The sequence below is a fragment of the Artemia franciscana genome, chromosome 10 (assembly GCF_032884065.1).
Source record: "Artemia franciscana chromosome 10, ASM3288406v1, whole genome shotgun sequence".
Classification (NCBI taxonomy): Eukaryota; Metazoa; Arthropoda; class Branchiopoda; order Anostraca; family Artemiidae; genus Artemia; species Artemia franciscana.
This window is the reverse complement of record NC_088872.1, coordinates 37,578,811-37,596,222: the sequence shown is the minus strand read 5'-3', so window position 1 is coordinate 37,596,222 and position 17,412 is coordinate 37,578,811. Positions and strand designations below refer to the sequence as shown.

Here is a 17,412-nt window from a genome sequence, read left to right as displayed (position 1 = left end):
TTAATGCTTATGCCAGCAATGAGGTCGAGTTAAATGATGCATTAATTTTAGGTATTCCATCAGTTGTCCCAGTTGTTTACAGGATCCCCAGAGTTAGCAGGGACAATAGACAGAATAGTCAATAAACAGAATAAAAGAATAGTCAATGGGAGAGAAGGTTGTTGTCACAATGTGCAGAATCAGGATTGATATTTGGTAATGGGCAATTTAGAATGGATAATAACTGGGGTACATTTGCCTATTTGTTTGCAGCTTGGCCAAGTCTAATTGATTATGTTTTGGTGGATATTTGTCAGGACCCAAACAGTCTTAAGGTAGAGGTACTTAGACTAGTAGGTTTATACCACCAACCTGTACTATTAGAAATTAGCTTACATAGTATGTCTCAAAGCATGGTGATTTCACGCATAAATCAGGAACATAATCAATTAGTTAAATATCAGATACCTAGGGAATGGTCAAAAGAGGATATTATAAAACTTAGCAAAGCATTTGTCAAAGATGAGGTAGTTACAAGTTTACACAATTTAAAGAGGGTAGATGATCAGCTTGAATTAATTGATAAGTTAACAGAGATAATACATGCAACATGAAGGTCAGTTCCATGAACAAAAGGAAGCTTGAGGGTTAGGGAGTTTTTACGAGGAATAAAGGTTTAGAAAATAGAGGAGAATAAAGGTTTAGTCCTAGTCCTTCGGGCACTTGTGGAAAAATATATTTAGGAGAAGAATAGGCTGTACATAGCAAATTTTAATTTCTAAATTAATTGAGTCCCTCCCAAGTTTATCCAGCCACCCATTTTAGACAGAAGGGCTGGGAAATATCTAACATAATTTCAAGCAGATTTTGGAAGTTTTCATCTGTTTTACTTCTATATATACTTCTTGAATTACATAAAATAATTTTTGATAGCTTTTAGTATTATATTTTTCTAAAAATTCAAGGAATCTCAGTTTTAAAGCAGAGAGCTAAGTTTTAGAGTTCTTCAAATATGTGGAAATATCACAAGTCAGTTAATATGGGCTTGTTTTTATATATATGTTGCATTCTGTCAAACACTAATTCTGTTTGTTTAAGTTTCAACTTTGCTTTTTTACTTCCAAAACATTGTTTAATCAACTTTTAGTTTTTTTTTAAATGAACACAACAATTTTCACAACTTTCTATCTCCCTTAATGTTTCCTGCAAAATATGCACAACTTTGTCACATAGATAAAGAGTCTAACAGGTGTATTACACCTGCTATTTTTGACAAAGTTTTAGATAGTAAATTCAAACTATTTTCATAAAAATGAAAGTAAATACAGGATTTTTTTTATTTATGCGGTTTTTTCTTCAAATAAGTTTTTTTTTAGTTCTTCACACAAAGGATGCTGGCCGGGGGAGGGAAATAATGTATAAGAAGGGAGATTGGAAACCTAAAATTAAGTCTTGGGTGTATAAATAACATTGGTTTCCTTGTTATGCTTCCCAGTTTTAACACTATAGAGATGATACCAAAATGAGATTTATGGAATCAAATGGCACTTTATAGTGGAGATATGAAGATTAATTTATAAAAAGCATGTAAATATGAGGAGTAGCTTTTTAATAAGCCATTAAGGTAGCTTTAATGTAGCTAACAATCTCAACGTAAGCTCCTACTACTGCCAGAGAAAAAAGAGACATATTACTGCAACCCATTAAAAAAAAAAAAAAAATTAATCTTCCTTGTTTTTCAAGATTTGAACCAGAAACTACTAGTATAGGGTTGTAAACCACAAAAGATCAGCTGATTGTCTTAGAATTTGTATTCCCTGGAAATTTTCCCTTTTTTGGTAAAAAAAACTGACACTTTGTGGCACAAACAGCACATTATTCTGGCATCATCTCATTTGCTACTTAAAAAGGCTCTAGATGACTCAAACTGACCCTCTGCCAATGTTCTACAGCTACTGGCACAATATAATCCATGGGAAAAAAAGAGGAGGTACATCAGTGCTATCATTACAAAAAAGTTATTTTCCTTGCTGCTCATGATGGGGACTGCAAGTCTCCAGTTTAAGGTTTTTAACAATAGCAACCTCAATGGTGCACTTTCTGCTTTAATATGCTGCCATTTTAAAGGGTAACATGGCCCAACCCATGGAAATTTGTTTTGGCAATAAATTCTTACTGCAAAACTTAGTTTATTCTGTATATAAGTTAGAATCTCTGAATAAATTTTAAATGAATAATTTTTTATGCAGGAGATTAGGATTGGCTGATGGCTGGGACTGTGCTAGTTAAGACTGGCTGACTACCCCCCAGGTAAACCTTTTTTTAACTTTAAACTTAAACAAAATTACCCTTGTATCCTAGCCTATTTAAAGGCAATTATTCTCTTTCATGACACTTCCTTTAGATTTAATGTATCCACAATAGAATCTGTCAGTGATTCAATCAATCAATCAATCAATCAATCAATTTATTAATACTAAAAGAAAAAACTATTACAAAAGTAAAGTGGTTACTAGGCCCAAGAAGCTTTGCTTGTAATGGACCACAGAGAACAAGAATAAAACACTACTATAAAATATATACAAAAAAAAAAAAAAAAAAAAAAAAAAAAAAAAAAAAAAAAAAAAACAAGAAAAAAAAAACACTGGAACAAGACAAGGACATTGAATAGATAGGATATTTAACAGATAGAAGATTTAGAAGGAGATTAACATATAGCTGAAAATGATTTTAAAAGAAGAGAAGAGACATACAAATTAGGAAAGGATTAATAAAGAGAGAAAAATTATTGAATTGGAAATACCCGACGAAATAATGCCTTTGCAGAAAGAAAAAGAGGGACATCCGAAGGGATGGAGTTCCATAATAGAATTGATTGATATACTGGAGACCTCTGGCTTGCTGTAGAAGATCGTTTTGGTAAAATAAATCGTCGAGAAGAATTACGTAAAGAAGAAAAGTACCTACCTGAGCCTGTCCGTGAGAAAAACTGCTGTAGGGGCGGTGGGAGAGTACCTAGAAAAGCAGAATGCGCAAAATAAAGGGTACTTTTACCTATAATATGATCCAGCGGAGCTATTCCAGTATCATTATAAAGATCAGAGGAAGGGTAAAGCCGAGGGAGAAGAAAAGTAGCCTTCACTGCCCTATTTTGGGCTCTTTGAAGTGAGCAGAGAAGAGATTTATTATTATTACCCCAGACAGAGCAGCAATAAGAAAGGTAAGGATAAATAAAAGCATAATAAAGAGAAACCATAATATCAGGAGGAAGAAATGAGTTAATCCGGTGCAACATTGAAGACTGGCGGAGGATTAAGGAACGGGTGTGAGTTATATGCGGTTTGAAAGAAAGAAAACAGTCAAGATACACACCAAGAAATTTCACCACAGTAGCTTGTGGTATAATATCATTCCCAAAAGTCAGGGTGATTGGCTCCTGTACGTCTCGCATACGGTAAGGGGTCCTGAAGTTGACAATGGCAGATACCTTGTTTTATCTTTAAGTTCCCACTTCCAGAATTATGCTTGACTGTTGACTATAAGAGCATTTAAATTTGTTGTGGTACATATGGCTAAAATATTCAAGTTAATCAAATACTTAGTAAGAGGATTTAGGAGAATTTAATGGTCAAATAAGCCACTTTCCAGATGGTAAAATAGAGATTGTGTGAGTAGAACTGTTAAAGTGGTGATGTCCTATCCAAATACTGAGTATCTTACCTTAGGCTTAGGATATTGTTTATTTTTAAGGTCTTAAAGGTGCATAAAATGCATTTTTTTTTTCTAGCAAATCAACTGAGAAAATTGAAATTAGCAGATTTGCCATTATCTTTTGTACTTATTTCAGTGAAAGTTGAGACTTAGGGATCTTCTGAAGGAAATATTTCAATAAATAAGTTATACTGTTAGATACCTTATAGTATGCTCTTGTTCAGCACAATGGTCCCCTTGATTATACCTATCTGTGGTCACTCTTAACAAGTGAGCTTAAATCACATCTATCCTAGCAAACTAATAGTTGGGAGGCATCTCACTGGGCTGTAAGCAGAGTCACAGCCATGTTTTTTTATATTTTGCATAAAGTGCCATCTCAACAACAGAGCCAAACAGATCCAACATTTGGACCTTATTCTGCTCCAATGTGCAAATTAAGGTAATTAAAATAACCTTACGAGTGAACAGTGCTCTCTCCCTGATGGACCCAGCCGTAGCCCTAACAATATATTTCTTTGTTGTTGTTGCCATGTTTTGATCCATTGTATAATGAATATTTGTTGTGTAGATTCTAAGATATCCAGTTTAACCTAGGTGACTGATTGAATATTGGATTAAAATACTATTTTAAAAGAGTTAAAATGTGAACATATGAAACACAACAAAATAATCTGATTAATATAAATATGTAGTACATTTTAAGCAATAATTTAATTGTTTTAGTGTTTTCTAACAGTTTGACACCTATTCAAAAAGCTGTACATGGAACCATAAAGGTGGGGTTTATTGTCAGAAAAGCAGCCATGATATTTGGAATTACTATAAGATAAGGCACCCAAAAGTAGCATACTGCTTTTACTTTATTTAAGTAAAAGTGGAGATATTTTCATTGCTGACCAACAAGTTAGGTGAACATACCACTCAATGGTTTGGTAAATATTGAGCAGTTAATATTATTGACCAAAAAACAAATGAACATACAACTAGATGCCATTTTTATGCTCTTTGTGAGTATAATAATTACTTTTCTAGCAAATTCAATTTTAAGCCAATTTAAGACCCTTTAAAATAATAATTTCATTTTATTTTTTTTTGTATAAAAATGGGGGTAAATTTATGAGAGTTCATATAACTGACTTTACCAATAAAGTGAACATACCACTGATGCCTTTTTATATTCTTTATGAATATAATAATTGCTCCTCTATCTATCTATCTAGATAATTGATATCACCCCTCCCCCAATTGCTTCTCTATCCATCTATCTAGATAATTGATATTACCCCCCCCCCCTAATTTTGCAACCACTAGACCCCCCCCTCTAATTGATCAAGCTTATTTTGAAACATAGTGCCCCTCCAGATCACCTCCTCCAAATATTTACCATCTTTTATTAACCCAATTCTGGAATATGCAGCTTCTGTATGGCATTTTGGACTGACAGCTGAGTGAAGTGCCAGGCTCAAAGGAGTTCAGAAAGGAGCTCTAGTGATAGTTTCAAAGTAGGCAGAAATGTTGTATGAAGAGCTGCTGACAAAGTTTAAAATGCAAACTCTAGAAAAAAGAAGAGAGAAACTCTGCAGGAATTTGGAAGAAAATCTCTGAGCCACCTAATCCACAAAACCCTTTTCCCCCCTCAATCCACAACAAAATGACTCCCACACAGGGTTGCAGTGCCTATTGTGACACTTGAGCCAGTATGCTGTGCCCACCAGCAGTTAGCAAAGAGCTTTATACCTGGTTTTGTAAAAATGTATAACAAAAGTCAGGAAGATTGATTAGAATTTTGTTTTCTTTGTTGTTTTTTGTTTTTTTGCATTGTTTATTAATGTGACCATACAAAAGAAATTTGGCAGTGCCATGAAAATTTTTGTGAAAATAAAAAGTTTATCAATCAATCTAAAAGCTTCTACTGCAAATTCAAATTTAAGCACTTTGACCTAACCAAACCTTATTATAAATAATTTTAGCACTGAGAAAATGTAGCATTATTTTGTCAAAAACAAGCAATAACTCATACTTTAATTGAAAATTTGTCATTTTTAAGAGCTAAAAAAGTGCTTAAAATTGAATTTGCAGTAGAAGCAATTATTATGTTTGTGAAGAATACTAAAAAGGCATTGAGTGGTATGTTCACTTTATTGGTAAGTCAGTTATATGAACTGTCATAATTTTACCAAGATAAGTTATAAAATTTGCTTCAGACTTCCTATTTCATTATAAATCCATTTTGTAAAATGTGTATAATTCATAAACTTTGATTTGTTGAGATTAAGTTGAACAAAAAAAATTCCAAACAAATCTGCCATGTTTTCTTCTCATTCTATTAGGCCACTTCAAAACTACCATTCCATCTTGGCTTATATGTCAAAAAATATCAAAGCCAACAGAAGAAACATGGCAGATGGGAAAAAAGAGAAATTATTTTGAATTTAGATCTAGCTTAATTGTGACAAATCAATGCTTGCAGATTATATAACTTTAACAAAATGGATTTTATAATAGAACAGTAAGTTTGAAATCAATATTTAACCCTTTTTATACCAACTGACATGGAAATAAATTATCACTATCAACAGTCTAAAAAAGGCTTAAAACTGAATTTGAAAGAAAAGTGATAATTAAATTCATAAAAAATAGTGTCTAGTGGTATGTTTGCTTTATTTGTAGGTCAATAATATGAACTGATCAAAATTTACCAATGGTGTTTTATGCTCTTTTTGAATATAGCCTAATAATCACTTTACTCAGAAATTCAATTTTGAACCCTCAAAGATCATAGCTTTTATCTAACTTTTGGTTATAAAAAAGGGTAAAAAGTTGGTTTAAAACTAACCATTTGATCATAAATCCATTTTTTTAAAATTTTATAATTCATAAGCACTGATTATTCATAACCCAAATGGATAAACAAAACTATTATTTTTGCCATGCTTAGTCTACACCTTTTTTTGTAAAATAGCTTTGTAGGATGTCATTTTGTAACAGAACAAGTGGCCTAAAAAGAGAAGAAAAGGTACAATATGGTAAAATCAATTTCAAAATTTCTTTATCCAACTGAACTGTGAATAGTCAGTGCCTGTGGATTAGGCTATACAACTTTACAAAAATGGGTTTGTAATCAAATGCTAAGTGGGAAACCAGTACTTAACTTTTTATATAATCTTGAAAATAGAAGAAAATATATCATCTTTTCAGGGCCTAAATTGAATTTCTGAACAAAGTGATTATTTTATTTGAAAACAACATAAGCCTAAAAAAGGCTTCTCTATGTCAGTAATGGAAAGATCTTTGCCTTTTACAAGGCATTTCTTTCAAAGAAGTTAAACCCTCCTCTGTCACCTTTATTCATCAGCAGTTGGTTTAATACAAAATAATTTTTTTTGTGAGATTTCCGATAGGTGTATAACTGTAATCTATGCCCTAGAAACAAGAACAGAAAAAAATAGCTTGGAAATACCCAGGCTATATTTGTTGCCTTGGGTTCATACCTAAAAGTTTTGTTTACCTAATTTCTTTTTCTCTTTTTTTTTGAAACTTTGAACTGACAATTTTCTAGCTGGGTAGGGTAAACTTTATTTCAAATTAAATGTTAGATGTCACTAGATCAAACTTAATTATGGCACATTGGTGGCGAAAAGCCTGTCAAGAGCCGGATATACGTAGCTTTTTTCAGCACCGATTTGCCAAATTGACACCGAACTGCAAAGAAAATGACAGCGCTTCAAGCTTGAAATACTTTCTAGTTTTTGATGCCGATTAAAAAACGGCACTGAATTTCATCTTGATCATAAAAAATTTCTTCCTGATGTCTTCTAATCCTCAATCGTTTCCTTCTTTTCAGAAGGAAAATCAAAAGAACTAAGTTATTATTATTGGTGCATGTTACATTCAGTTGAGAAAGCTTTTTTTTATTTCTAATTTTTAGAGCGTATGATACTTTTACAACTTCTTCAAAAGAAATTAAAAACAGAAACCAAAACAGAAAATTAAATAAAACAGCCGCAAAATCAAAACTTGCATATGGGATTGAGTTTTCGGTAATTATTTACTACAATTCTAAAGAGAATACATAACTTTGACCTCAGGTAGTGTTCTACTGTGGCTCCTCTTCTAAATAAGGTAGGAAGATTACATCCTCAGAAAAGTCACCACCCCAAAGAGTACAGATTTGGTTCAACTGTATTTAACCCGTATCACTCCACAATCGAAGGAAAAATGGGTAACTAACAGTTCTGGGTGCAAAAAAACCTAAACTCAGCATTCAATTTAACGGTAATGTCCCTCTCCTCAGTCTATTTAGGACATAGTTGGTATTGATTTAATGCAGAAATGATATGAAAAATCTTGTCGAGCAAACAACAAAACTAAAAAATCTTTTACAGTTCTTAAAACAAGGTTTTTTTTTCAACTGGAAGTAAGAGGAAACATTAAAACTGAAATCGAGCAGAAATTATTCCGAGTATGAGGGAACTGCCCCTTAATCAACGCTCGCTCTTAACACCAAACTTTTCAAGTCCTTTAAAATACTTCTCATTCAAATTCAAAGGCCCTTGTGCGTTTAGAGGTTTTTCATCAAAATTGTGAGAAAGGGTAAACTTTAGCGTAAAGATCAAGGGCTGAGAAAAAGGCAGCATCAATCATCTACAAAATAGTTTTATTAGTTTTAAGTTTTAATGTTGCTCCTTACTTTCTCTTTTAAAGAATTCTTTTTTTTTAAATTTAATTTCTGACCGTTTTTCAAGTCATACTAGGAAATCTCCTTCCCTCCCCCCTCAGTGTAGAATTCTGATCGCAAAACTTTGATCGAATGTCCTTTGGGAAAAAGGGCATGGGAGGAGGGCTAGTTGCCCTTCAGTCCAATCTCTTTGGTCACTTGAAAAGGACACTAGAATTTTTGTTTCTCGTTTGAATGAGCCCTCATCCGCTCTTCTAGGACCATTTGTTCGATACAGTCACCCTTGGGAAAGGAAACAAGAATAAAAAAAAGCAAAACAATATCGTAGTTCCTGCTCGTTTTGGGTTGGACTTGTTTTCATTGGAATTTCTGTTCGTTTTCGGTTTCATTTATCTATTGATGGTTTTGTGATAGTTTTATGTCGGAAAATTGTAAGGGCTCTAAGTTATGCCCTGGGGGATATAATGTTTATATAAGAAGGGTGATCGTATAGACTTTTTTTCTGCTCATTTTTGGTTTAATGTACCTCTTTACTTTTCCTTGAAAAACTTATTTTGTGTATTTTCTTTTTAATCAATCAGCATGAAAAGCCAATCTTTTAATGTTTCTATTGATATTAAATTCCGTTTTTTAGAGCTTCGGTTACTATTGGGCCGAGTTAACCTTACTTACTGTTTTTTACCACTAACTGTCTGAAAGATACACAGAACTATACACTAAGTTACCAAAGAGATATATAATGTTTTAGAAATGTTCAACGTTATTTGGTTTCTGGTGGTTTTATCTTCGAAACTAAGGCGTTTTAAAGGCAACTGGACAAATTTTATTTTCGAAAAGAATACACTTCAGCTCCATTTTTGATTAAGTTAACACTTGCCTGTCTGTATGATTTTTTATTTTTTTGCTTTTCCAACAAAAAGTGTCCCTAGTGTGACAAGGAAAATTTGTGTTTAAAAAGGAAAATTTTTGAAAAAAAAGTAGATTTGAACTTGGTATTTTGAATCTGGATTTACCGTATTATTTCGCTAATCTGTGTCAGAGAAGGTAAGTATAATAATAATAATACTATGCTACAATGAGATTAACCGAACAGACGGACCAAAGGATGATGAGGCGATAAACGATAAAAGCTGATTCCGACAACCTTCCATGCAGGAGGGCTAACTTTGCACTTATATCAGGGACATCAAACTTACGAATTATCTTCCCATTGCTATACCAAGGGGGGAGATAAAGTAAGAATTTACAATATCTGAAATAAAAAGTCCGAATCTGATTAACATCTTTTTTCTTTAGAAGGGAATAAAGACCAGAAAGATAAAGGACAGAATGTAGCATATAGTCTACCGAGTGCACGTCTATTATACTTCCCTCGATTAGCAACTATCTTAGAATAGCCCATTTGAATTTTCTTTTGAACATCACGAACAGTGCACTGCCGTAGGCAAGAAATTGAATTCGTAACAGTAATACCCAACCATCGAAAGGTGGAAACAAATGGTATAGAAAAACCGCGACAAGCCAAGGGAGCATTAGAGGAAGTCGGACCATTAAAAACTAGAAATTCACATTTCTCAACATTAAGAGAAAGACTAATATTAGAAAATAGACGTGAAACTTTTGAGACCATAAATGAGAGACCTTGCTTATTTTTACACAAAAGTAAAAGGTCGTCTGCATAAGCAAGATAAGAAACATCTGGGAGTCCAATAAAATAATTTGATCTAATTTCATCTAAAATACCAGAAATGCACATTTGAATATACTAGGTGATAAAACCCCTCCCTGCTTGACACCTCGACATAAACGGACAAACGGAGATCCAGATTTATTAATTCGGAGGAAAGAATTCTCCTACCAAAAACGAAGAAGAAAAATGACTGAAAGATTTACACCATTATTAAAAAGGAAAAAAAAAAGCTTGACTGTGAACTACATTGTAAAAAGCTTTAGAAAGGTCCAAAGTACATATATAAAGTGGTGACCCCTCAGCCATGCTATTCTTAAGGGCGGAGGAAAGAACACGGTGTGCATGTTGACAACCGATACCAGATTGAAACCCGAATTGATTCGATCCAAAATTTATATTTTCATTTAAATGAGGAATTAAAATATATTCAAGGATCTTACTCAAGTTACACGTAGTGGTTATAGGGCGATAAGATGAACATTGAGAAGGGAGTTTTCCTCGCTTTAGAATTGAGGTGACAGTTCCACAAAGAAAGCTATCCGGAACCAGAGAAGATGTTAACACATTTGGAGCAACAACTGCAAATGAAATAAAAGAACAACACACTTTGGATTTATATTATTTACACTAATACCATCAATATCAATGAATGAAGATTTCAGTTGCTTAATTGCATTTTCAACAGCAGTTATTGATACTGGAATAATATGGCCTTGATGAAGCGAAGGCGGAAGAACTTTAGAAAGTAACCGAGAATAATGTGACTGCATGAAAAAATTAATTTTGGAAAAAATTCCCGGATAGTAAACATACCAAGTTGAACTAGAAGTCAAATCACTATTATAAAGATCACTTTTATCCAGCTTCTCAGAATTGATCAATTTAGACCAATCCTTTTTAGAGGCTGGAAATTCCATACCCTTATAACGAATGGATTTAAGGTACTTTTTTAATTATCATTCTTTGTTTTCTGCTTTATATCCGCAACAGACCCCTTTGTAGGTCTACCACAATCAACCCAAATTCGAAGCCAAAGTTTTGCCTTAGTTTTATAATTCTTTAATTCAGAATCGGCAGCCTATATAGATTTCCGCGTTTTTAGACGAATACGTTCTTCGGTAACCGCAATTATTTCAGCTTCTTTCATATATCTAATTATATCATCATAATATCTATCAAGATCACGCTTACTACCCTTTACTTGCAATTGGAGTAGATGATAAGGCACATGAATACAATTAAACAATGTAGATAAAGACAATATATATAAAGTAATATCGGCTCTTTTCCAATTACTACATTTAAACCATTTAGAATACCCAATATTGCAATAGGGCAACATTGCAAAGGTTACGTTTCAGTTTAGTAGTAAATGAAAGCGATAGATGGTCAATGTCATCAGTCTCAATACCAACATGAATAATCGAGCATTCTAGCTGTGACGAACTGATTATATGATCAATGTTAGAAACACTACCAGATTGATGGATGTAGGAGTATGATAAATCTTTCTTCAGAATCACGTAAGGGGGCATGCACTCCAATATTTCTTGGGATTGATAACTTTGTTCATCCAAATCCGTGTTAAAGTCACCAAGAACTATAAAATCAAGTTTACTTTCCTTGACATGATTCATCACGAACTTTAAAGACTTGCATGTAATAGCAAATATATTTATTGACTCCAACAAATATCCTGTATGCATAACAGGGTCTTCAGACCTATATACTCCCTCTAGAATTTTAATACTATTACGACTTTCCCTATATTTCTTTTATTCTTAATATAAACTGCACTTTTTTTCAGATTTTCACTCCTCCCCCCAAAAGGTTTTACGCTCTGGAACGGTAATCCAGGATGTACACACATAAAATAAACCTCATAAAAAAACACATAAACAAAACAAGTTTTGCTTGTGTTCTCGAAGGGTTAATATAGAGTTAAACACTCGACGCTATTCGTCTTAATAGAGCTAGAACGTGTTAATTAGCACATTTTAGTAAAGCCGAAATTTAGAAAATTAGCAAAACAAAAATTCCAAAATTGAAAGTCACCGAAGAAAATTTTATTTCATGAAAAATTAATAGAAGTTCCAATTATGAGATCATAATACCTATCACAGATCAAAAACCTCAGCTTGTCCTAAGAGAACTTTCGCTGAAAAACCAGGAAAAACTGATATGCAGGACAACAGCTTTAGAACTTGTTTCCAACTCAAAGAAGCAATCCGATATAAACGAGTGTTTACGTTTCCCACTTAGTTTTCATAATATACCTAATATGAATAGAATGAGAGTGGAACACCTTGCAGTAAAGCAAAAATGTTCGAATTTTTAAATTTTTTTAATAATCCTTTCTTGAAAATATCAAGATGCTGAATTTTAAATTCAGCTTTTTAAAGAGATACTTTCATGTTCCACAAGAGTCAGATTTTAAGTCACCTGTAAGCAATTTATATCAGATTTAGTCGGAATAAGATTTAGCTCACACTGAGATCTAAGTTGACGCCACGAACATTTACAATAAGATTTAGTTGAGTTCTGAAGACATCTCCAAAATTCGGTTTATTTCTTTTTTTTATCTAGCTAAGGTGGTCTAGTCATAGAACTTCATTATCAATTCTCCCCTGTATAGAAAAAAAAAATATATATGACGAGTATCTTACCTAGCCTCAGTTAACCAGTCAGGTAAATCTTGTTGGGTTTAATAAAGGTCTGACGTTAGTGAAGTCTCGGTGCTGAAAAAAATAGTACCTTTAGCTAAATCTCAATGTCAATGGCCGCTTAGCTATGACAATTTCTGTTTCCCTTAACTTTCATTTTAATAAGAACTGTGGAAAAATAATTGAAATTTTTCAAGCTTTCCTGCTCTTTTCCGCAATCTCAACAGTCTTTCTAATTCTTGCTTCTTACCGTTTCCAACCTACGGAATGGTTTGGGTTTTCCTAAAAAATAAACAACAACCAAAGCAATAGTGATCTTCCACAATAATATAAAACAATTTACGAGGTATATGAAATTAGTGGAGAGGCTTCAAATAGGCACTAGAAGAACTATTCTATAGTCGATTTCGGAACCTTTTTAATCAACCGGGATTACGTTTTTCCATGAGCTTTTAATCATAGGCAGCGCAATAGCGATGCCTAAGAAAAGAACGATGTGGGCACAATGTATTTTTTTTTCGGTCTTAGACCAGGGCACTTCCTATCCATGGAGTTGTCGTAAAAACTTTGAAGAGTGGTCATTCGACTGGAAATAGGTCAGGCTAGCGCCCTTTTTAATAGTCGAAAGTGATTGGAGCGCAACTACCCCCCTTCATTCAGTGAATGAAGAGTAGCAAGCCCCCCTCCCCCCAAGCTCATCGATTACCATAACACATATAATGAAAAGTTTGAGATAGTCAGTTTGTTCAGCGTAGTTGAAAGGTCTAGAAATTATGTCTTTGAGGATACACCCCACCCCCAAAGTCTCTAGCGCAAGGGTTGTAAGTTATGCCCCGAAGGAATATTAGGCATATATGGAAAGCGTGGTCGTAAAAACTCCGCGGGGAGGCTCATCTGATTGAAAATCAGATGATCTAGTGACATTTTTATGAGTCAATGTGATCGGGAGGCAGCCCCCCTCCCGCTCACGTCGCGTTTTCCACAAATGCATCCGATAGTAATTTTGAGGTAGCGATTTGTTCAAAAACAGTCCAAAGATCATATAATCAGGCCATTGGAGTTGACAGAACCCCCATGAGTCTTTGGTTTAAGGGTTGAAAGTTATGCCCCAGGGGCATTTAAGGTTTTTATGGAAATGGTGGTCGTGTGAACTTTAGACGAGGCTCATTTGGTTGAAAATGTGTAGTTCTAGTTTCCTTTTGAGATTCAAACATGATGGAGAGCAGCTAGCCCCCCCCCACCTTGACATCCTCTTTTCCCCAAACGTTTTCAATTGAAATTGTGAAATAGCCATTTTATTACCAATAGTCCAAAAATCATATAAGAATGTCTTTTAGGATAGACCAAATCCCCGAGAGCACATGGGCAAGGGTTGTTGGTTATGCCTCGGTGCATTTAAGGCTTTTATGGAACGGGGTGTCGTATAAACTTTCAGTCAGATGGAACTCATTTGATTTGAAGTCGGAAGTTTTAGTGCCCTTTTTAAGAGTCAAAAATGAATGGATGGCAATCAGCTCCCCCCCCCCAAACCTATCATTCCCCAACACATATCAGATCTAAACTTTACGATATTTATTTTGTCTAGCCTTGTTGAAAGGTTCAGTAATAATGCCTTTGGGGATGTAAACCTCCTCACAGTCCTCAGGACAAGGGCTGTAAGTTAGGCAGTTCGTTCATAGTTTACACTTGGTAGATGTTATTTAGAAAGGTATGCATATTTGAACTTTACTTTCAAAGAAGACAAAGGGCATTCAGCTGAGCCTTTCAGAGAATGTCAAAGAGAGTGTTGAACTAAATCAAAACACGTTATGGTTATACGGATAGTCAAAAGAGTGTAACAATGGAATAACTGAGTATATGAATTTGGAAAATTCAGGAAATGATAAGGCATATGATCAAAAAGGCAATATTTGCATGCTACCAATACTACTATCACCACTACTACTACCAAACTACTCCATTTACAATGTTGAGAGGAATTTGAACTAAATCAAAAGACGCTATGAGCATGCACACTGTCAAAATAGCGTATCTCAAAAATTGATTTTGGTATTAAGTTGGAACTTTTAGAGAATGCTTAAAAGTGAAGATCGTCTCATCAAAAGGCAATATGTGCACACTACTGCTAACCCTACTGTTACTGCCACATTTACTACCACTGCTACTACTTCCATTGCAACTACTTGTAAGGTTATAACTATTGAGATGAAAATTTCAAGAAGTATATAAAGGGCTGCTATGACTGCTGGTAATCATGCACAGGTTATCAAAAGGACATATCAGCAATGTCACAGTAACAGCTAATTGTATTAAGTTGAAACTTCCAGGACTTGATGAGAGGGATGTTCTACTGACCAAAAGGCAATATGATAATACTATTAATGCCAATAGTACTACCACTATTCAATGCTATTATTAGTAATATCGATACTACTACTGTGACTACTATTACAACTATGCCTAAGGCTATGAAGGCAAAATCTTCAAGTAATTTTGAGGAGGGAAGGTGAACTGAATCACAACACGCCGTCTGTATGCAGGTTGCCAAAAGGGTGTAACAACAATATCTTAGGAACAGTTTGGTGTGTGTAGTTGAAAATACCAGGGCTTGTTGAGAAGGATGCTGAACTAACCAAAAGAAAATGTTTGCATCCTAATGCTACCGCTTCTACTCATACCACTACTACTGTTACTATTATTACTACTACTGCCACTAAAGCTTAGGCTGCTACAATTAATTTTACTGCTACTACTACACCCGCTATTAAAACTAGGGATATTAAGGCAAAAGATTTGGGATATATAGAAACTGTATGGAACTAATTAGAAACACTCTACGCCCACAAAAGGCTGTCAAGCAGACGCATCAGAAATGCTTCAGGAATGATTGACGGTACTAAGCTGAAACTTTCAGAGTGTGTTGAAGAAACTAAAGGTGCTATGCGCATACTACTACTAATATTGCTACAACTATTGCGACTGTGCAAGCTAAGGGCATTAAGATGAATCTTTCAAGGAATATTTAGGCGGATGTTGAAATAAATTAAAAAACTTATGAGCATGTGGACTTTCAAAAATGTGACAAAGTAATTCTGAAGAACAACTTATATTATTAAGTTAGACCGTTAAGAGTAAGTTGGGGGGATTTTGAACTAGTCAGAAGGCACTATGTGCATATTTTTAATACTACCACTACATTTACTGTAACTAATGACAAAAAAGGTATTAAGGTGAAACTTTTAGGGAACGTTTATGAGGATTTTCAATTTTATTCATGCGAGTTTTCAAAAGAGCATACAAGCAATATCGTAGGTAGCATCACTCAGTAATTACTAGAAATATGATCGAAACTTGTAAAGGAGCTAATTCAAACAGCCTTTCTCTTAAGCCCATTCATTTTCCAAACGCATCCAGTCAAAATTTTTAGACAACCATTTTGTTCAGCATACTAGAACGGTCCAGCAACTATGTCTTTAGGGATATTGGGCATGTCAACCCCCCGAAATTATGCAATTGGCCCATTATGTTTAAAACAAAACATTGTTTTAAACTAAATCAAAAGGTAATACGTTTATGGTTGCCGCTAAGACACCTCAGCAACATATCGAGAACGACTGGGGGCATTAAGTTGAAACTTTCTGCTCTTACAATTTAAACAATTAAAAAGAGTGTAAGTGTATCCAGGTTGTCACAGAGCATAGATAGAAGATTTAGGGAATGATATTAAGTTATTTTTTTCAGGTTAACTTCAGGAGTTATAAAATATAAAAAATACTCTTTGTGTCAGGATTAAAGATTATAGAAAAAAAAATTCTCCAATATACAAATAGCAACACAGATATGGATTCTTCAAGAAAAAAAAAAAAAAATATGAGATTTCATTTTGTTGCATGAAAAAGACTATGTCGATAAAAAATGAACAGAAATTAATACAATATTTCTTTCCACAAAAAATGTTTTCAAAGATAATTAAAGAGCTCTATTTAACCGAAAATGAGTAGTAATAAAGAAGTCAAATAGCCTTCCAAGTGTAAAACTACCACAAACCTCTACCAATGAGTAAATGAAACTAAAAACGAACAGAAATTACAATGTATAGCAGAGTCAAAGTCAAAACGAGCAGAAATTAACATGAGTGGGGCTGATAACCTCCATGCCTTCCCAAGGCCAGAACATTATTTGCGCTTTACTGAAAATAAATTTTAAATGTTTTCACTTTTTTACTTTCATAAATAAAAAATTATCAAAACTTTAACAAAGAAATATCAGCATATGTCAATTAAGCTGACAATCCACGGTTATTATTTTTTTTATTATTATTTGGGGGTTATCAGCCCTACTCATGTTAATTTCTGCTCGTCTTTAATTTGCTTTGGCTATTTATTGTAATTTCTGCTCGATTTTAGTTTCATTTATTCACTGACAGTATTTTGTGGTAGTTTTACGCTTGGAAAATTATTTGAATTTATTTCTCTTCATGTTTGGCTAAATGGAGCTCTTTTCTTTTATTTGAAAAACTAAAAGAATGAAAAAAATAATCTTTTTAAATTTAATAGGAGTCAATTAGAATGCCGCCATGTTCTCGATTGCTCCCATTAAAGTGAATTTTATTGCAGCATTTTTTGCAACATATCAATGAAAACTCCTGTACAAATTTAGAATTACCTTCTGAAAGTACCATGTCACTT

General features: G+C 33.8%; 2 protein-coding genes across 4 annotated transcripts in view; both read right to left on the bottom strand.

Moving 5' to 3' along the window:
* LOC136032161 (solute carrier family 35 member C2-like) overlaps nucleotides 1-7,302 on the bottom strand; it is a 58,330-nt gene extending 51,028 nt beyond the window's left edge. The window contains exon 1 of one of the 3 annotated variants that reach the window (XM_065712349.1): nucleotides 7,185-7,302. The gene's annotated coding sequence lies outside the window, so the exon portion shown is untranslated. The remainder of the gene's footprint in view (nucleotides 1-7,184) is intronic. The other 2 variants (XM_065712347.1, XM_065712348.1) reach the window with 2 other exon arrangements.
* Nucleotides 7,303-11,371: 4,069 nt separating this feature from the next.
* Nucleotides 11,372-17,412, bottom strand: part of LOC136032464 (uncharacterized) — a 44,223-nt gene continuing 38,182 nt past the window's right edge. The window contains exon 5 of the mRNA XM_065712774.1: nucleotides 11,372-11,796. Coding sequence (XP_065568846.1) covers nucleotides 11,372-11,796 — 425 coding nt within the window. The remainder of the gene's footprint in view (nucleotides 11,797-17,412) is intronic.